This window comes from Chiloscyllium plagiosum, unplaced genomic scaffold (assembly GCF_037043375.1).
Source record: "Chiloscyllium plagiosum isolate Xiang-an unplaced genomic scaffold, Cpla_swu_hap1 HiC_scaffold_5, whole genome shotgun sequence".
NCBI lineage: Eukaryota > Metazoa > Chordata > Chondrichthyes > Orectolobiformes > Hemiscylliidae > Chiloscyllium > Chiloscyllium plagiosum.
Window position 1 is genome coordinate 130,489,254 of NW_028270143.1, and position 21,496 is coordinate 130,510,749.

Below are 21,496 nucleotides of genomic sequence, written 5' to 3' on the forward strand. Positions count from 1 at the left end.
TATCAGGAATAAAAGTGATGAACTTAGAGCATGGATCAGTATCTGGTGCTATGATGTTGTGGCCATAACAGAGACATGGGTTTCTCAGGGGCAGGAATGGTTGCTGGATGTTCCAGGGTTTAGAGCATTTAAAAAGAATAGGGAGGGGGGGAAAAAAGGAGGGGGTGTAGCACTACTAATCAGAGAGAGTATCACAGCTACAGAAGCTTCCATTGTCGAGGAAGATCTGCCTACCGAGTCAGTATGGGTGGAAATTAGGAACAGCAAGGGAGCAGTCACCTCGTCAGGGGTTTACTACAGGCCCCCCAATAGCAGCATGGAGATGGAAGAAAGCATAGGTCGGCAGATTTTGGAAAAGTGTGGACGTAGTAGGGTTGTTGTAATGGGTGACTTTAACTTTCCCAATATTGATTGGAACCTCCTTCGAGCAGAAGATTTGAATGGAGCTGTTTTTGTAAGGTGTGTTCAGGAGGGTTTCCTAACTCAGTACGTTGACAGGCCAACGAGGGGAGAGGCCATTCTAGACTTGGTGCTTGGAAACGAACCGGGGCAGGTATCAGATCTTGTGGTGGGAGAGCATTTTGGTGACAGTGACCACAACTGCCTCACATTCTACATAGCTATGGAGAAGGAGAGGATTAGGCAAAATGGGTGGATATTTAATTGGGGAAGAGGAAACTATGATGTGATTAGACATGAGTTAGGAAACATGGATTGGGAGCAATTGTTCCATGGTAAAGGCACTATAGACATGTGGAGACTGTTTAAGGAACAGTTGTTGCGAGTGATGAATAACTATGTCCTTTTGAGACAAGCAAGAAGGGGTAAGATAAAGGAACCTTGGATGACGAGAGCGGTGGAGCATCTCGTCAAAAGGAAGAAGGTAGCTTATATAAGGTGGAGGAAGCTAGGGTCAAGCTCAGCTTTAGAGGATTACAGGCAGGTGAGGAAGGAGCTCAAAAATGGTCTGAGGAGAGCCAGGAGGGGGCACGAGAAAGGCTTGGCAGAACGGATTAGGGAGAACACAAAGGCATTTTACACTTATGTGAGGAATAAGAGAATGGTCAAAGAAAGAGTAGGGCCAATCAGGGATAGCATAGGGAACTTGTGTGTGGAGTCTGAGGAGGTAGGGGAAGCCCTAAATGAGTTTTTTGCTTCTGTCTTTACGAAACAAACAAACTTTGTAGTGAATGAAACCTTTGAAGAGCAGGTGTGCATGCTGGAATGGATAGAGATAGAGGAAGCTGATGTGCTGAAAATTTTATCAAACATTAAGATTGACAAGTTGCCAGGCCCGGACCAGATTTGTCCTCGGCTGCTTTGGGAAACGAGAAATGCAATTACTTTGCCACTTGCGAAGGTCTTTGCATCCTCGCTCTCCACTGAAGTCGTACCTGAGGACTGGAGAGAGGCAAATGTAATTCCTCTCCAAGAAAGGAAATAGGGAAATCCCCAGCAATTACAGACCAGTAAGTCTCACGTCTGTTGTCTGCAAGGTGTTAGAAAGGATTCTGAGGGATAGGATTTATAACCATCTGGAAGAGCATGGCTTGATTAAATGCAGTCAACACGGCTTTGTGAGGGGCAAACCTTATCGAGTTCTTTGAAGATGTAACTAGAAAAGTTGATGAGAGTCAATCTGTGGATGTGGTGTATATGGACTTCAGCAAGGCATTTGATAAGGTTCCCCATGGTAGGCTCATTCAGAAGGTCAGGAGGAATGGGATACAGGGGAACATAGCTGTCTGGGTATAGAATTGGCTGGCCAACAGAAGACAGCGAGTGATAGTAGAAGGAAAATATTCTGCCTGGAAGTCTGTGGTGAGTGGTGTTCCACAGGGCTCTGTCCTTGGGCCTCTACTGTTTGTAATTTTTATTAATGACTTGGATGAGGGGATTGAAGAATGGGTCAGCAAGTTTGCAGACGACACAAAGGTTGGAGGTGTCATTGACAGTACAGAGGGCTGTTGTAGGCTGCAGCGGGACATTGACAGTATGCAGAGATGGGCTGAGAGGTGGCAGATGGAGTTTCAATCTGGATAAATGCAAGGTGATGCATTTTGGAAGGTCGAATTTGAAAGCTGAGTACAGGATTAAGGATAGGATTCTTGGCAGTGTGGAGGAACAGAGGGATCTTGGTGTGCAGGTACACAGACCCCTTAAAATGGCCACCCAAGTGGACAGGGTTGTTAAGAAAGCATATGGTGTTTTGGCTTTCATTAACAGGGGGATTGAGTTTAAGAGTCGTGAGATCTTATTGCAGCTCTATAAAACTTGGGTTAGACCGCACTTGGAATACTGCGTCCAGTTCTGGTCGCCCTATTATAGGAAAGATGTGGATGCTTTGGAGAGGGTTCAGAGGAGGTTTACCAGGATGCTGCCTGGACTGGAGGGCTTATCTTGTGAAGAGAGGTTGACTGAGCTCGGACTTTTTTTCATTGGAGAAAAGGAGGAGGAGAGGGGACCTAATTGAGGTATACAAGATAATGAGAGGCATAGATAGAGTCGATAGACAGAGACTATTTCCCAGGGCAGAAATGACTAACACGAGGGGTCATAGTTTTAAGCTGGTTGGAGGAAAGTATAGAGGGGATGTCAGAGGCAGGTTCTTTACACAGAGAGTTGAGAGAGCATGGAATGCGTTGCCAGCAGCAGTTGTGGAAGCAAGGTCATTGGGAACATTTAAGAGACTGCTGGACAAGCATATGGTCACAGAAATTTGAGGGTGCATACATGAGGATCAGTGGTCGGCACAACATCGTGGGCTGAAGAGCCTGTTCTGTGCTGTACTGTTCTATGTTCTAGATTCTATTTACATGTGGCTTCTCAGCTGGAGTGCATAAATGAAGCTGGAGATTGATGAGACAGTGTGATTTTTTTAACCATATTTCTGCCATGGTTTGAGGGAAAACATCTATGTGGGTTTAGCATACACCATGCTTAACTGAAAGCATCACCTGGCGTGGCATCATCGGGTATGAGATTAAGATATTCAGGTTACAAGGATAATTTGAAGCGTTTTTACAGGATATCAGCTGAATCAGTATTTTAGGTGTACATTTGTGACGAGACACAAGTATTTAGTTTCAAATATGAGCAGCAAAAATCATATAAAACATCTGTACATAAAGATATATTTACCATATCTCCAAGAGCCACATATAGGAAGAGTCCTGTTGCTACCGTAAATATCCATTGCTGTACCATCTCATTCGTTGCAACAGCCAATGATATGTAGAGTCCAATAAAGGCAGTCAAGGCACTGACAAAGTTCATAATAACAGCTTTCTTCACAGAAAGGCCACTGTGCAACAAAACTGCAAAATCACCTGAAAGTACAAAAGAGAACAAACTCATTATTGTTGTCAAAAAAATCTAAATAAGCACATCTTGTGGTTCCCAGAAATTCAGATTAATCACATGTAGAAGGTTTACCTCAGAAGGTGTTTCTGCGGTCTCACCAATTGATGCAGAATGATATATTATTAGTTTTGTGTACAGACTGTAGAGCAGTGGTGAGTGATGTGACACCTGGATACTTAAGTATGCATGTACAAAACAATATAGTTCTTAAATATTTTTGAGTAGTATAACAATACAACAGTCAGCAAAACCATGACGTCAAAAGACTTTTGTGCATTTCATTCAGTGCACAGGCACCTTGGAACAGCAATAGATTTCCCTCAGTGCCTTAACTTTCAGTGCCAATTTTGAGTTGGAATATGTTAACCATTTCATTATTGGTACAAACTGGTTCACTTCCAGGAAAGAGGGTAGGGGAGAAGAAACTACAAACAGGAAGGGTCTCTGATAAGGTAGGAGCAAGCGAGATTAAATAGCCAAAGGGGTGGTATTTCAAGGAAAAAATGTCAGACAAAATTAGAGTTAACGGATGGTAAAGGTGTAAAACGAACTGCAGTATATTCATTTTTCTGAACAACTAGATAAAATGTTCCAGGTGTGATGTCAAAACTTTTCACAATTTTAAACACCTCAATAAAGTTACCTCTTAATTTTCACTGCTCCGAGGAGAACAAGGTAGACAAGCAGAAGGCTGGAAGAACACAGCAAGCCAGGCAGCATCAGGTGGTGGAGAGGTCAAAGTTTCAGGTATTACCCTTCTTCAGGATAATAAGCCCAATCTCTCTAATCTTTCCTTGTATCCAAAATCCCTCATTCCTGATATAATTCTCATAAATCTCCGAAACACTCTCTCCAGGACTTTAACATCCTTCCTTAAATAAGGTGGCCAGAATTGAACACAATACTCCAAATGTGATCTGACCAATGGTTTACAGAGAAGTAACATCACTTCCTTGCTTTTACACTTCAAGGCTCTATTTATAAACCCAAGGATCCTAGAAGTTTTCTTAACAACTGTTTCAATTGCGTGGTTACCTTCAGAGAATTATGTACTTGAACCTCTGCTTCTGTACTTCTGTCAAAGTTGTACCATTGAGCCTGTATTTTCTCTCCATCTTCCTTCGACCAAAATGAATCACATCACATTTCTTTTCACTGAAATTCATCTGCTGGGTGTCTGGTCATATGGCCAACTTATCAAGGTCTCTCTTAAGTCGCTCAGCATTATCCTCACAATTCACTATTCTCCCTAGCTTAGTATCTACAAATTCAGAGGTTTTGCCTTCAACATCCATTTCCAAATTGTTTATATAAATTACATTAAATACAGTACAAGAATTATGTACAGTAAGCAAGTCAACCTGCTGGAAATGAACCTATGCAGCATCAGAAATATGAGGGAATAGCCTTATAATAATATCTCAAACATTGTTGTATTGATTTACCTTCAATATAAACACCAGGAATTATCGATCTAATCTATATCCTTGCTTCCAAAACTGTTACATCGAAGGACTCCCAGTTCTGACAATGGGTGACCAGTTGGAAAAATTTGTTTGTCTCCCTGGATGCTTCCAGATTCACTGAGCCTTTCTAGAATTTTCAGTTTTCATATTCAAGAAGTTTTCTGCTCTTTCCAAATAGGTTCTTTAACAACTGCCTAAAAGTTTAGACAGGACCTCTGTTTCATGTCGCAATCAAAAGGCAGTATTACATTGCTACATAAAGTAGCTTGAATACTTTATACAAGTCTTGGAAATTTGACTAAGAACCCAATCAGATGTGAGACATAATGTGGAGGTGCCAGTGTTGGACTCAGGTGAACAAGGTTAAAAATCACACAACACCAGGTTATAACCCAACAGGCTTATTTGGAAGCACTAGCTTTCTGAACGCTGTTCCTTCATCAGGTAGCTAGCAAGGCAGGATCATAGGACACAGAATTTGTAGTAAAAGATTGAAATGTCATACAATTGATGCGGTGTATTGAACAAAGCTAGACCACTGTTAAGACTATAATCACTTAGAATGGGTTGCAGGTTTCAATTCATTAATATGTAAATCCTAGAATGACTTTCAAGTCACATTCCTTAGATAACTCAAGATTTTGTAAAAAGTGGGACATCTTAGCTCAGACAATGCATTAAAGGTGTAAGAACTTAAGAACATAAGGATATAGATCAGATCATAATTCCTGGTGTTTATATTGAAGGTAAATCAATACAACAATGTTTGAGATATTATTATAAGGCTATTCCCTCATATTTCTGATGCTGCGTCGGTTCATTTCCAACAGGTTGACTTGCTTACTGCACATAATTCTTGTACTCGATTTAATGTAATTTATATAAGCAACTTGGAAATGGATGTAGAGGGCAAAACCTCTAAATTTGTAGATACTAAGCTTGGGAGACTAGTGAATTGTGAGGATAATGCTGAGCGACTTAAGAGAGACCTTGATAAGTTGGCCATATGGCCAGACACCCAGCAGACTCAGATCCACTTAGCTGCACCCTCACTGTAACCCCTAATACCTTTATTGTTGAAAAAAGACTATCTAGCTTTAAAAGCGTTTATTGAAGTAGCACCAACTACTTCCCTGGGCAGGGAATTCCATCGATTCACAGCCCTCTGGGTGAAGACGTTCCTCCTCATTACAGTCCTAAATCTGTTCCCCCTAATTTTGAGGCTATGCCCTCTTGTCCTAGTTTCACTCACCAATGGAAACATCCTCTCTATATCTACCTTATCTATTCCCTTCATAATTTTATATGTTTCTATAAGATTCCCCCTCATTCTTCTGAATTCCATTAAATATAATCCCAATCTACTCAGTCTCTCCTCATAAGCCAACCTCTTCAACTCTAGAATCACCCTCGTGAACCTCCTCTGCATCCCCTGCACCCCTCCAAGTGCCAGTCCATCCTTTCTCAAGTAAGGAGACCAAAACTGCACACAGTACTCCAGGTATGGCCTCACCAGCATCTCATACAGCTACAATATAACCTCCCTGCTTTTAAACTCAATACCTTTAGCAATGAAGATCAAAATTCCATTTGCCTTCCTAATTACTTGTACCTGCAGACTCCTGTGATTCATGCATAAGGAGAACCAGCTCCCTCTGCATAGCATAATGCTACAACTTTTTACCATTCAAGTAATAATCCTTTTTGCTGTAACTCCTGTGTGTTCATGACTTCTTATTTATTAACATTGTATTCCATCTGCCAGACCTTTCCACACACACTTAAAGTATCTTTGTTCCTCTGCAAAGTTTCACAGTCCTCTGTACACTGTACTCTGCCACTCAGCTTTAGCATAATCTGCAAACTTTGACATACTACACGTGGTCCCCAACTCCAATTTATTTATTTAGATGAGTTTCGTATCTGTTTGTATTCCAACCTTGAGTCAGACCAGTTCTGTTTCCAAAGGATGAATTTATAAAATCTCACATAGACTGACTGCCTCTGAAAACACAAATTCACCCCATAGACTTATTTGTGTGTGTGCATTGAGAGACAGAGTGTGTGTGTGGGCGTGCGTGCGCGTGTGGGGGAGAGAGTGTTCTCTAATTCATATGCGCACACACACACGCAAGTTTATGGAGTGAATTTGCATTTGCAGAATTGTATTTGCAGATACATTCTATTTTGTTAAAAAAGCACACAATCTGTAGGCAGTCAGTCTATGTGATATTATATAAATTCCTACATTGGAAATAGAACTAGTCTGATTCAAGGTTGGAATACATACAGACTCTAACCTCACACCTTTAATGCATGGTCTGAGTTGAGATGTCAGTTTTTTTTTTATATAAAACCTTAAGTCATCTCAGGAATGTGACTTGAAAGAAGTTCGAAGATTTACATATTTTTGAATCTAAACCTGCAACCCATTCTAAGTGATTAAATATTTAACAGCAATCTAGGTTTGTTCAATACGTCACATCAATTGTATGACACCTTGATCTTTTACTGTACATTCTGTGAGCTATGATTTCTTAGATTCCCTACAGTGTGGAAACAGGCCCTTCAGCTCAACAAGTCTACACCGACCCATTCCCTTACATTTACCCCTGCACCTAACACTACGGGCAATTTAGCATGGTCAATTCACCTAACCTGCACATCTTTGGATTGTGGGAGGAAACCGGAGCACCCGGAGGAAACCCACGCAGACACGGGGAGAATGTGCAAACTAAAAACCTTTTGCATCTATGCTGTCCCTATCCCTCTATTCCCTGCCTGCCTTCATTTACCTGTCAAGATGCCTCTTAAACATTGCTATTGCATCTGTCACCACCACCATCTCTGGCTGCACATTCCAAGCACTTACCACCCTCTGTGTGAAAAACCTGCCCTCTCCCATCTCCTTTAAACTTTCCCCCTTTTACTTTAAGCCTCTGTCCTTTAATAATTGACATTTCTACCAATGCCCCTCATAATTGTGTAAACCTCAAAGGCAAGACAAACAATTTCAGGGTGTATTATGCATAAATTAACCTTTAGTGGATGAATGGCAGGTTGTGTACAGAAGAAGCTTTAATGATTATTGGAACATTATTGCTCTGCATTGTTTCACTGGTTTTGGGGAATTTATGGATTTTGAAGCTGGACAATTGACTGATTCTGAAGAGCATTACTTTGACACTAATGCCACATCCAAGATCTACCACTGCTTATCCTGGCGGTTCCTTTGGAACTCTCTTCCTGAAAAAGTACCGTAGTCAGATTTTAAAAATTATTTTAAGTTAAAGCTCAATCAGTTCTTGAGAAACAGGGGTGAAGGGCTGTGGATTTGAGGTCATAATCACACCAGTTCTGATCTTATTAAATGATGTAGCTGGGTCAAGGGGCTGAATTACCTATTCTACTCTCTGTTGCACATAACAGTGTTCATGTGTAAGATAAAAGGTTGATCCCTTATGGAAAAATACTGCTGTACTTTATACTTCTCTGTTTATTTCAGTGTGATAATACAATTTCTACTTGTGGCGAACGACACAGCACCAATTGATGTTCTCCACATATTTATTTCCATTTAATACTTAAGCATATAACTTAAAAGCATGAGGACCTCAACACAAAACCATAATCGACAGAATAGTTTTCTTATGTCTAACTGTCTTGTAATAAAGGAAAATCTTTTAATAATGGAGTGATAAAAAAAAGTACCCATTTCATGTGGAAGCTCATGGCACAAGATTGCGAGTGTTGTGGCAAGTCCTGTCTTCCAGGAAACAGAGAACGCTGCTCCTAGAGCCAGTCCATCTGCAAAGTTATGGATACCATCGCCAATCACTATCATATATGGTAGCACCCTCAAGCCTGTGAGAGAAAGGAAAGTCAACATGTTATGATTACACTCAAACAATCTGTTACGATATATTTCTTCCAGGTGATTCATCAATTCCACTAGGAACAATATTTTACCAACTGGGCAAGTGTAAGGCAGAAGTGGGTACTGCAGATGCTGGAGATTAGAGTCAAGATTAGAATGATGCTGGAAAAGCACAGCAGGTCAGGCAGCATCCGAGGAGCAGGAAAATTGACATTTCGGGCAAAAGCCCTTCATCAGAAATTGTAGCTGCAAGTCCAATAAACAAGGGTATCCTTGCAGGATATTGTAACAAGGTGTAAGTAGGTAAAACTTTCTTCAGTACCTTTTTTTCCACAGGTTGGTACATCGGTACATCTTGTAAATAATGTAAGGCATGTCGTGAATAGTGTCAGATAGCTCATCAAAAGTGAACAAATACTGACAGACCGCAGGGAATGGACACTATGAGCCAACCAAATTGTAAGTTCTGTGTAATTCTAGATCAACAGAAATTAAACTCACTGCAATGTTTCATGTTAGCGATGTATGGAAATGAATAAAACAAGAGCCCTGAATTTTATTCTTCTATCTCACTGAAACTTTATTGCAATTCTAGCACAAGTCTGACAAAGTCTGGCAGTAAATGACCTGGAAGAGGGGTTAGAAGGTTGGGTGAGCAAGTTTGCGGATGATACGAAAGTCGGAGGAGTTGTTGACAGTGAGGAAGCATGTGGCAGGTTACAGCAGGATATAGAGAAGCTGCAGAGCTGGGCAGAAAGGTGGCAGATGGAATTCAATGTAGCTAAGTGCGAGGTGATTCACTTTGGGAAGAATAACAAAAAGATGGGGTACTGGGCTAATGGTCGGATACTTGGTAGTGTGGATGAGCAGAGGGATCTTGGTGTCCATGTACACAGATCTCTGAAAGTTGCCACCCAGGTAAATAGTGCGGTGAGGAAGGCATATGGCGTACTGGCTTTTATTGGTAGAGGAATTGAGTTCCGGAGTCCTGAGGTCATGATGCAGTTGTATAAGACTCTGGTACGGCCGCATCTGGAATATTGTGTGCAGTTTTGGTCGCCATACTATAGGAAGGATGTGGAGGCATTGGAACGGGTGCAGAGGAGGTTTACCAGGATGTTGCCTGGTATGGAAGGAAAATCGTATGAGGAAAGACTGAGACACTTGGGGCTGTTTTCACTAGAGAAAAGAAGGTTTAGGGGTGACTTGATTGAGGTGTACAAGATGATTAGGGGGTTAGATAGGGTCAACAGTATGAACCTTTTCCCGCGTATTGAGTCGGGTATTACAAGGGGGCATAGCTTTAAATTAAGGGGGGGTAGATATAGGACTGATGTTAGGGGTAGGTTCTTCACTCAGCGAGTCATTAGTTCATGGAATGCCCTGCCAGTAACAGTGGTGGACTCTCCCTCTTTATGGGCATTTAAGAGGGCATTGGATAGGTATATGGAGGATAGTGGGTTAGTGTAGTTTAGGTGGGCTTGGATCGGCGCAACATCGAGGGCCCAAGGGCCTGTACTGCGCTGTATTCTTCTATGTTCTATGTTCTATGTTCTATGTTCTAAAGATGAAGTCATTCAAATTCAAAATCTTGTCAATTTGACAAAATTTAACCAAACTAACCTTTAGTGTGATGTTGACCAGAATCACTTTCTAAGGACACTTCAGAAGCTGTCTGAACAAGGGGACAGAAACAAGTGATTAGTATCTGGTTGGATTCAGGGAAGAGAAAAGAAAATTCAAAACGAGTAGTAACATTCAAAGAAAAGAAAGGAGGAACAATAGATTTAGAAAAATAGACATGAAAGAATTTTACCCATCCTTGCTTATCTGACCCAGAATACGATTAATCCTGTCAGGTGGGGTTACTATGCAATGGCAAGACTCCAGAAACTAGATTAGATTAGATTCCCAACAGTGTGGACACAGGTCCTTCGGCCCAACCGGTCAACACCGACCCTCTGAAGAGTAACCCACCCAGACCCGTTTCCCTCTGACTAATGCACCTAACACTATGGGCTATTCAACACGGCCAATTCACCTAACCTGCACATCTTTGGACTGTGGGAGGAAACCAGAGCACCCAGAGGAAACCTACGCAGACACGGGGAGAATGTGCAAACTCCACACAGACAGCCGCCCGAGGCTGGCATCGAACCTGGGACCTTAAGCTGTGAGGCAGCAGTGCTAACCACTGGGCCACCGTGCCGCCCTGTAAAAAAGTAAAAAAGCTAGTAAAAAAAGTACAGATTAAAACAGAAATGGCTGGAGAAACTCAGCAGCTCAGGCAGCACCTGTGGAGAGAAAACAGTTATGTTTCAAGTCCAGTGACCTTACTTCAGAACTGCTGTGAAGTTCAGCAGTTCTGAAGAAGGATCACTGGACTCGAAATGTTGGCTGTTTTCTCTCCACCGATGCTGCCAAACCTGCTGAATTTTTCCAACAATTTCAGAGTTCCAGTATCTGCAGTTCTTTGTTTTATTTACACAAAGGTGAAGATTCCCAGCAGTGTTGCTGCTGCCATATTAGTAGCAGCAGAGGCCAATTCCTTCAGCACTTGTTGAGAAGAACTATTTTCAGAAGGTTTCAATAATGTCACACATAAGAGATTGGAATGTAAAATTAGAGCACATGGGATTATGGTAGTGTACTGACATGGATAGAGAACTGGCTGACAGACAGGAAACAAAGAGTAGGAATAAATGGGTCATTTTCTTAGTGGTTGGCAGTGACCAGTGAGGTAATACAGAAGTCAGTGCTTGGACACCAGCTGTTTATAATATATATTAATAATTTAGCTGGGAGAATTAAGTAATATCTCCAAGTCTATACATGACACAAAGCTAGGTTGAAGGGTGAACTGTGAGAAGGATGCAGAGATGCTTCAGTATGAGTTTGACAGGTGAGTGAGTAGGCAATATGAAGTATAATGTGGAGGTGCAATAAGATTTGTGTGTCCTTGGAGACCAATCACTGAAAGTAAGCATACAAGTGCATTGGGATGAAGAAGGCAAAGAGGATTGGAGTACAGGCACAGGGATCTCTTGCTGCAATTGTACAGAGGTTGGATGAGGCCAAACTTGGAATATTGAGTACAGATTTGTCTCCTTATCTGAGGGAGGATGTTCTGGCTACAGAGGAAGTACAACAAAGGTTTACCAGACTGGTTCCTGGAATGCCAGGACTGATGTAGTGAGAGAGATTGAATTGGTTAGGACTATATTCGTGGGGTTTAAACAAATGAGGTGGGGGATCTCATAGAAACCTATAAAAATCTAATAGGACTAGACTGGGTAAATGCAGGAAGGATGTTCCCGATGACCAAGGAATCCAGAACCAGGTGTGACAGTCAGGATTTGGGATAGCCCATTTAGAACAGAGGGGTGGAGAATTTTCTGCCAACTTTTATAGGTGCACCATCGAGAGCATTCTGTCTGGGTGTATCATTACCTGGTATGGCAATTGTACCATTCAAGATCGGAGACGGTTACAGAGAGTGGTGAACTCGGCCTGGACAATCACAAAGGCCAACCTCCCATCTATAGAATCCATCTACCAGGCCCGCTGTTAAGGAAAGGCCGGCAGGATTCTCAAAGATCCATCCCACCCTGGCAATGTTTTTCTACAACCTCTACCATCGGGGAGAAGGTACAGAAACCTGAACACACGCACCAGCGGTTTCGGAACAGTTTCTACCCTACTGTTGTTCAAATACAGAATGGACTCACAAACTCTTAACATTGGGGGGGGTTTAAACTAACTCTGCAGGGGCATGGGAACCCAGCTTGTAGCTTCAGGGTGCAGGGCCTGGAGTGTAGGGAGGTTAGGAACATGGCATCAATTTCAAAGGAGGGTGCCTGTAAACAGGAAAGTGGCTTGAAGTGTGTATACTTCAATGCAAGAAGTATACGAAATAAGGTAGGTGAACTTGCAGCGTGGGTTGGTACCTGGGACTTCGATGTTGTGGCTATTACGGAGACATGGCTAGAACAGGGACAGGATTGGCTGTTGCAGGTTCCAGGATTTAAATGTTTTAGTAGGGTCAGAGGTGGGGGTAAAAGAGGGGGAGGTGTGGCATTGCTTGTCAAAGATAGTATTACAGTGGTGGAAAGGACGATGGATGAGGACTTGCCATCTGAGGTAGTTTGGGCTGAGGTTAGGAATAGGAAAGGTGAGGTCACCCTGTTAGGAGTCTTTTACAGGCCTCCTAATAGTCCTAGAATCATTGAAGAAAGGATAGGGAAGGTGATTCAGGAGATGAGTGACAGTAATAGGGTGGTTGTTATGGGGGACTTTAACTTTCCTGATATTGATTGGGAAAGCTATAGCTCAAGTTCGTTAGATGGGTCAGTGTTTGTTCAATGTGTGCAGGAGAGTTTCCTGACACAATATGTAGACAGGCCAACAAGAGGTGAGGCCATACTGGATTTGGTTCTGGGTAACGAACCAGGCCAGGTGTTAGAATTAGAGGTAGGTGAGCACTTTGGGGATAGTGACCATAATTCGGTGATTTTTACTCTCGTGATGGAGAGGGATAAGTGTGTACTACAGGGCAAGAGTTATAGCTGGGGTCAGGGAAATTATGATGCGGTGAGGCATGACTTAGGATGTGTGGCTTGGAAAAGTAGACTCCAAGGCAAGAGTGTAAATGATATGTGGAGCTTGTTCAAGGAGCAACTATTGAGTGTCCTTGACAATTATGTACCTGTCAGGCAGGGAGGAAAGGGTCGTGTGAGGGAGCCGTGGTTTAATAAGGAATTGGAATCCCTTGTTAAATGGAAGAGGGCGGCCTATGTAAAGATGAGACGTGAAGGTTCAATTGGGGCGATTGAGAGTTATAGGGTAGCCAGGAAGGACCTGAAGAGAGAGCTAAGAGCAGCAAGGAGGGGACATGAAAGGTCCTTAGTCGGTAGGATTAGGGAAAACCCTAAGGCTTTCTATAGGTATGTTAGGAATAAAAGAATGACTAGGGTAGGAATAGGTCCAGTCAAGGATAGTAGTGGGAAGTTGCGTGTGGAGGCGGAAGAGATTGGGGAGACACTGAATGAATACTTTTCTTCAGTATTTACTCAGGAACAGGGCATTGTCGTCGATGTGAATACTGAGTCACAAATAAGTAGAATGGATGGCTTTGAGGTATGTAGAGAAGAGGTGTTGGAAATCCTGGAAAAGGTGAAAATAGATAAGTCCCCTGGGCCTGATGGCATTTATCCTAGGATTCTCTGGGAAGCAAGGGAGGAGATTGCAGAGCCATTGGCCTTGATTTTTATGTCCTCTTTGTCTACAGGATTAGTGCCAGAAGACTGGAGGATAGCAAATGTGGTTCCCTTGTTCAAAAAGGGGAGTAGGGATAACCCTAGTAACTATAGGCCGGTGAGTCTCACTTCTGTTGTGGGCAAAGTCTTAGAAAGAATTGTAAGGGATAGGATTTATGCACATCTGGATAGGAATAATGTGATCAAGGATAGTCAGCATGGTTTTGTGAAGGGCAGGTCGTGCCTCACAAACCTTATTGAATTCTTTGAAAAGGTGACGAAGGAGGTTGATGAGGGGAAAGCGGTAGATGTGGTATATATGGATTTTAGTAAGGCGTTTGATAAGGTTCCCCATGGTATGCTACTGCAGAAAATACGGAGATATGGCATTGAGGGTGAGTTGGAGGTTTGGATTAGGAATTGGCTGGATGGAAGAAGACAGAGGGTAGTAGTTGATGGCAAAGTTTCTTCATGGAGTGCCGTCACTAGCGGTGTTCCGCAAGGATCTGTTTTGGGACCATTGCTGTTTGTCATTTTTATAAATGACCTGGAAGAGGGGTTAGAAGGTTGGGTGAGCAAGTTTGCGGATGATACGAAAGTCGGAGGAGTTGTTGACAGTGAGGAAGGATGTGGCAGGTTACAGCAGGATATAGAGAAGCTGCAGAGCTGGGCAGAAAGGTGGCAAATGGAATTCAATGTAGCTAAGTGTGAGGTGATTCACTTTGGGAAGAATAACAAAAAGATGGGGTACTGGGCTAATGGTCGGATACTTGGTAGTGTGGATGAGCAGAGGGATCTTGGTGTCCATGTACACAGATCTCTGAAAGTTGCCACCCAGGTAAATAGTGCGGTGAGGAAGGCATATGGCGTACTGGCTTTTATTGGTAGAGGAATTGAGTTCCGGAGTCCTGAGGTCATGATGCAGTTGTATAAGACTCTGGTGCGGCCGCATCTGGAATATTGTGTGCAGTTTTGGTCGCCATACTATAGGAAGGATGTGGAGGCACTGGAACGGGTGCAGAGGAGGTTTACCAGGATGTTGCCTGGTATGGAAGGAAGATCGTATGAGGATAGACTGAGACACTTGGGGCTGTTTTCATTAGAGAAAAGAAGGTTTAGGGGTGACTTGATTGAGGTGTACAAGATGATTAGGGGGTTAGATAGGGTTGACAGTGTGAACCTTTTCCCGCGTATGGAGTCGGGTATTACAAGGGGGCATAGCTTTAAATTAAGGGGGGGTAGATATAGGACTGAAGTTAGGGGTAGGTTCTTCACTAAGTTCATGGAATGCCCTGCCAGTAGCAGTGGTGGACTCTCCCTCTTTATGGGCATTTAAGCGGGCATTGGATAGGTATATGGAGGATAGTGGGTTAGTATAGGTTAGGTGGGCTTGGATCGGCGCAACATCGAGGGCCAAAGGGCCTGTACTGCGCTGTATTCTTCTATGTTCTATGTTCTATTCTCCTGGACCTGTTATTTTTGTTTCTGTCACTGTTTCCCTATTATTTACTATCTATGCTCCTTAACTCTGTGATCTGCCTGTATTGCTCACAAGACAAAGCTTTTCACTGTGCCTCGGTACAAGCGACAATAAATTCAATTCAATTCAATTCAGAAAGTGATGAACCTATGGAATTCTCTGGAAGCAATAGACAGCAATTGATGCCAAAACATTGAATGTTTTCAAGACAGCGTTGGATATAGTTCTTAGGACGAAAGGGATCAAAGGGTATGATGTAAAGGCAAGAAAAGGGTGTTGGGTAGAATGCGAGCTGTGATCATATTGAATGGTGGAGCAGGCTCGAACAGCCAACTCATGCTCCCATTTTCTTTGTTCCTATTAAGAAAGAAGAAATCTGGAATGAATGGGTGAATGGAGGCTGTGCTACCTTCTAAATTACAGCCTGGAAAACCAGTAACTGGGCTGGAGAGAAGAAAAGTTCATGTAGGTCCTGGTTTGACCCAAATCCCTCTCTCCCTGCATTGCCCACTAACACCCTCATTTACATGTAGTCAGCGGGAAAATAGAAGGTGAAAGCAATCCTGAAAGGGCTGAGGGAGAGAGAAGTCCAGCCATCCAAATTTTGCAGCATTCTTGTTGTGATGTATGGATAAAGGTTTCCAACAACAAGAAAAGTCATTTGGCCATTCTGTGCCAACTGAGTTATGGAGTTAATTACGAGGGCCTGGCCTTAGGTCTGACTCCTCAAAATCTTCAATTACTTTCCCCATCAGTCCTCTTGATGTTATTGTAATGGATAGTGCTTCTTTCACACAATCAAGTATTAACCCTTTCAGACCCTTCCAAACTCATATATACCAAAAATAATCACACTTATGCCTATTCTATTTTCTGTTAGCCAAATAATCCTCTCTCCTTGCTACTATCGCACCCTACACCATGGTCTCTTATTTTGTTTGGTGTTCTTTGAAAATTACCTTCTGGAAATCTAAATGAACCACACTTGTAGGTTCCCCTTTGTCAGTGTTAGATGTTAATAATTCAGTCAAATGTGATTTTGCTTTCAGAAACCATGTAGACTCTTCCTGAATGTATCGAAATATTTCAAGTGCCCTGCTATAAACTCCTCAATAATAGATTTCAGACTTTTCATTAAGGCAGCTGTTAAAGTAACTGGCCTGTAGTTTGCTTTATTTCCTTCCTTCCTTATATTTAGGAGGTAATTTTACTAATCTGATGGGATCTTTCCAGACCCTACGGAATTTTAGGAAATTAAACCAAAGCACCTATTATCTCAGTAGCCATTTCTTTTAATACTAAAGAATTAACGAGTTTTGAGAAGATTTGTAGCTCAGGTTGAGGTTCTGGATGGTTCTCAGCAACAAACTCAAACGTGCAGACAAAACACGTCCAGAAACCCTAGCCACTCTCCCCTACATCAAAGACTTCTTGGAAATGACTGCCAGACTACTCAGACCCCTTGGCATCATGGTAGCCCACAAACCCACCAACACACTAAAACAGCAGCAAATAACTTGAAAGACCCTATACAGACAACAAGCAAAACTAATTTCATTTACAAAATACCATGCAAGGACTGTAACAAACACTACATTGGACAAACAGGCAGAAAACTAGCTACCAGGTTACATGAACACCAATTAGCCACAAAAAGACATGACCCTTTCTCACTAGTATCCTTACATACAGATGGGGAAGGACACCACTTCAACTGGGATAACACATCTATCCTAGGACAAGCCAAACAGAGAGACACACAAAAATTCCTAGAAGTAAGGCATTCCAACTGGAACTCTATCAACAAATACATTGAATTAGACCCCATCTACCACCCACTGAGAAAAAGAACAGGAAATGACATCACCACAGGAAATGACATCACCAACTCAAAGAAACCCAAACATTTAAATAGAAAGCAGGACTCATGTATAGTGCGTTGCCTGTAGGCCTGTTGAAGGTGTTACCTGGTAGGTTGATGAAATGTCCGGAAATGAACCTTCCAGTTCAGCAAGCAAAAAGTTTGAGTATGGAACGCACTGCCTGGGAATGTGGCTGGGGCAGATTCAATTGAAGCATTTAAGAGGGCACTGAATGATTTTATGGATAAAAATAGCGTGCAAGGGTTTGGGGAAAAAAAGCAGGAGATTGCATTAGGTAGTGATTTATTGAGCTGGGGCACGCCAGATAGGCTGAACAGCCTCTGCTACAATGGAATATCTCTGTGATTCCTGATCATTGAATACAGTCAGGGCTGAATTATAAGAATTGTTTTTTGACCTACATGGGAATCATGTTTGTGGTGGGGAGGAAGGCAGAAGAATGAAGCTGAGACCATAATCTGATCAATCACAGTCTAATAAAATGATGGAGTATTCTGCAGTACATCTCATAGATGGTATGCATTGCTGCTACAGAGCATTGGTGGCAGAAGGAATGAATGCTTGTTAATGTGGTGCCAATCAAGCGGGCTGGTTTGATCTAAACGATGTCAGGAGACGTGGAAACCTAGTGGTATTATCGCTGCTGTTAATCCAGAGATGAGGAGAAATTAAGAACTGCAGATGCTGGAGATCAGAGTCGAAAAATGTGGCGCTGGAAAAGCACAGCAGGTCAGGCAGCGTCTGAGCAGCAGGAGAGTTGCTGTTTCAGGTATAAGCCCTTCATCGTGATGAAGAGCTTATGCCCGAAACGTCGATTCTGCTTCTCCTCAGATGCTGCCTGACCTGCTGTGCTTTTCCAGCGCCGCATTGTTTGACTGTTAATCCAGAGACCCAGGTAATGCTCTGGGAACCTGGGTACAAATCCAGATGGTGGAATTTGAATTCAGTAAAAATCTGGAATTAAGAGTCAAATGATGACCACAAACTTATTGTCAATTGTCCCTTCAGGAAGGAAACCGGCCGAGGTGTGATTCCAAACCCACAGCAATGTGGTTGACTCTTAACGCATCGTATGAATGAATATTAAACAAGCACTTTGAATGTTGTTGGAGTTTGACTCATCCAGGCAAGTGAGAGTATTCCATTGCACTCCTGACTTGTGCCTTGTAAATGGTGGACAGACTTTGGGCAGTCAGGAGGTGAATTACTCTTGGCCTCTGACCTACTCGTGTAGCCACTGCATTTACATGGTTAGTCCATTTCATATTCTGGTTAATGTTAATCCCCAATCAAGGGATTCAGTGGTGGTAATGCCAAAGTGTGGTGGTTAGATGGTCATTTTCTGCCATTTTTATGGGGCAAATATTACTTTTCACTTTTTTTCCCCAAGCCTGGATATTGTCACAGTCCTGCTGAGTTTGAACATTGACTGCTTCAGTATCTGATGAGTCACGAATGGTACTGTGTAATCAACAACTAATATCCCCACGTCTGACCTTATGATGGAGGGAAAGTTATTGATGAAGCAGCTGAAGATAGTTGGGCCTAGGACACTACCCTGAAGAACTCCTGCAGAGATATCCTGAAGGTGAGATGAATGACTTCTAAAAACAACAAGTCATCTTTGTTTGACTCAAAATAACAGAGAGTTTTCCTCCGATTGCCACTGACTGCAGTTTAGCTGGGGCTCCTTGATGCCACACACTGTCCAATGTAGCATTGATTTCAACGCCAATCACTCTCACCTCCCCAAGGCAACATTTGACTGAGCATGGCATCAAGGAGCCAAAGCAGAACTGGAATTACTGGGATCTGTCTGATCCGATCTAATCTGGGTGTCATTATAGGCTGAATCAACAAGGGCAAGTTATCTCAAGTGAGTTAGGAAGCTATGGGAGATGCACAATCACTAGCTAAAATTTCAGTGATGGTGCCCCAAAGTACAACACTTACTAGCTCCACCTGGGATGTTGTCTTCTTTTTCTCCTGTTTGTTCTTCTGCCTGTCTTTAAACGCTTGAAGGGCCAGCACATGATCACAGTGATGGCCATCTTGTTCACCCTATAACCAAACACAGAGCACCGTGAAAACCAGAATCTGGAATTCAACTTGACACAATGACACTGTGCATTGTCTGTCCTACTGTTTGAGCTCACAAAGCAGAACTTCATAACATCAGATTCTAGGATTAATTCAGAAATCCCTGTTATGGCTGGGGAAAAAAAAAAATGACATTCTATCAAGGTTTTACAACATGCAGGCTAGGCACAAGATTATCTGATTGATCGTCATTGCCACAGAAACTAAAACTGAGAACAGTCATCTTCAAGCCTTTTGTTTAACTGCAAAAGGCAAGTTGATTCTCGTTGGTTGTGGTGTGGCCATATTGGAATCTATTCAGAAACGTTGTTCCCCTATGCCATTGTTTATTAGGTTAAAGGTGCAATACCTCTATAATTTCTTTTTGTTTGTACAGAACCAGGTCCTGCATATAAATCTACATAGTTTCTAGTCATTTTAATTTTTGACGATATGTGCCTTTGTTTTATCCTGCTTCTCTTGAAGGGAAGTGTTGTAACCCTGGTTTCAAGGAAATGCTCCATTCAAAGCAAAGTAAATAGCCTTAGGATTTTTTTTTTGTTAAGTAAACAAAAGGAGCATGTGTGGGTGGAGTCAGGCTCACACAGACACAGGGTTTTGGTTTTGGTTTTGGTTTCAGTTGCTGAAGTTGGGGTTTTCGAATTGAAGCTGCTACATACAGCTCTCTCTCTCTCTCTCTCTGCAAACTATTGAGTGCTCTCTCTACAGCTCGATTCCTCACGTCGGTGTTCCTTCTCCTGGACTGGAGGAGACAGCAAGCGAGGGAAAGCTGTTTTGCTGAATTTGTCTTTGCAAAAGTTCTGTTTAAGAGATGCTGCTATATTGAAACTGTTGATGAGTCGTAGTCAATTATTTAGTAATTTGTTAAATATTTTGGTAGAGTTAAAGTTATGCAAATTTTTTTTATTTGTTTGTATTTTAATTGCAGTGTAAGAATAAAGTGTGCTTTGCTTAAAGAACAACTTTGTCGGACAGCACTTTGCAATTTTCCATCATTCAGTTAGACCGCTCGTTAACAGGAGTGAGGAGGATTCAACTATCTCTTCATGATTATTTTTATTGCATCTGAACTGTATGGGAAAGAAGTCACATAACCCAAAGGACATATATCCAGAGACGCATCAACTAGGGATATTACCTCAGGTCTTCCATTGTGAAGAATCATCACTTTTAAAAATATTTACTCACTGGCTAAGCTAGCATTTATTAACCATCTCTATTTGTCCTTGAGAAGATGTTGCCTTCTTAAAACTGGTACACAGCCCATATGGTGTAGGTAGACACCACAAATGTTGTTATGAAAGGAGTTCCAGGATTTTGACCCAGTGACACTGAAAGAACGGTGATATGTTTCCAAGATGAATGGTTTGCAGGTGCTGGTGTCCCTGTGCATCTGCTGCCCCTGTTCTCCTTGGCGGGAGAACTGAAGAAGGGTCACTGGACCCGAAATGTTAGCTTTGCTTTCTCTTCACAAATGCTGCCAGACCTGTTGTGTTTCTCCAGCAATTTTGGCTTTTGTTTCAGATTCCCAGCATCCACAAATTCTTTGTGTCTTTTCAAGGTCCAGGTGCAATGAGGATTAGTGGACATTTAAATTTGTACGAAGTCTAAATAACTTTTTGGTCACATTTATTGACACTGACAGTTTTATATCATCATTGTTAAAAATCACACAACACCAGGTTATAGTCCAACAGGTTTAACTGGAGGCACACTAGCTTTCGGAGCGACGCTCCTTCATCAATTGTGTCCTCCACAACCACCTGATGAAAGAGCGTCGCTCCGAAAGCTAGTGCTTCCAATTAAACTTGTTGGACTATAATCTGATGTGTGATTTTTAACTTAGTATACCCCAGTCCAACACCGGCATCTCCAAATCATATATCCTCGTTGTTTGGTTTGAGATTTTCTTTAATGTCCAGGTCTCTAGGTTACTGGTCAGAGGCCTAGTTCATCTCCTTTCCAGTTTCCCCTAACTGACTGGTCAATATAACTTGCCTCATGACTGCACGGTCTTCCTTGCTGAGGCCTGCTAACTGAAAATCACAGACATAACTCCGAGCTCAGGTTCA

The 21,496-nt window shown here is 42.3% G+C and overlaps 1 protein-coding gene across 1 annotated transcript in view; it reads right to left on the minus strand.

Annotated features, from left to right (window-relative positions):
* The window catches only part of slc39a4 (solute carrier family 39 member 4), a 68,459-nt gene that overhangs the window by 6,103 nt on the left and 40,860 nt on the right, over positions 1-21,496 (minus strand). Inside the window, exons 8-11 of the mRNA XM_043690938.2 lie at positions 19,278-19,385; positions 10,330-10,381; positions 8,541-8,693; positions 3,142-3,329 (exon numbers count right to left, since the gene is read on the minus strand). Coding sequence (XP_043546873.2) covers positions 3,142-3,329; positions 8,541-8,693; positions 10,330-10,381; positions 19,278-19,385 — 501 coding nt within the window. The remainder of the gene's footprint in view (positions 1-3,141; positions 3,330-8,540; positions 8,694-10,329; positions 10,382-19,277; positions 19,386-21,496) is intronic.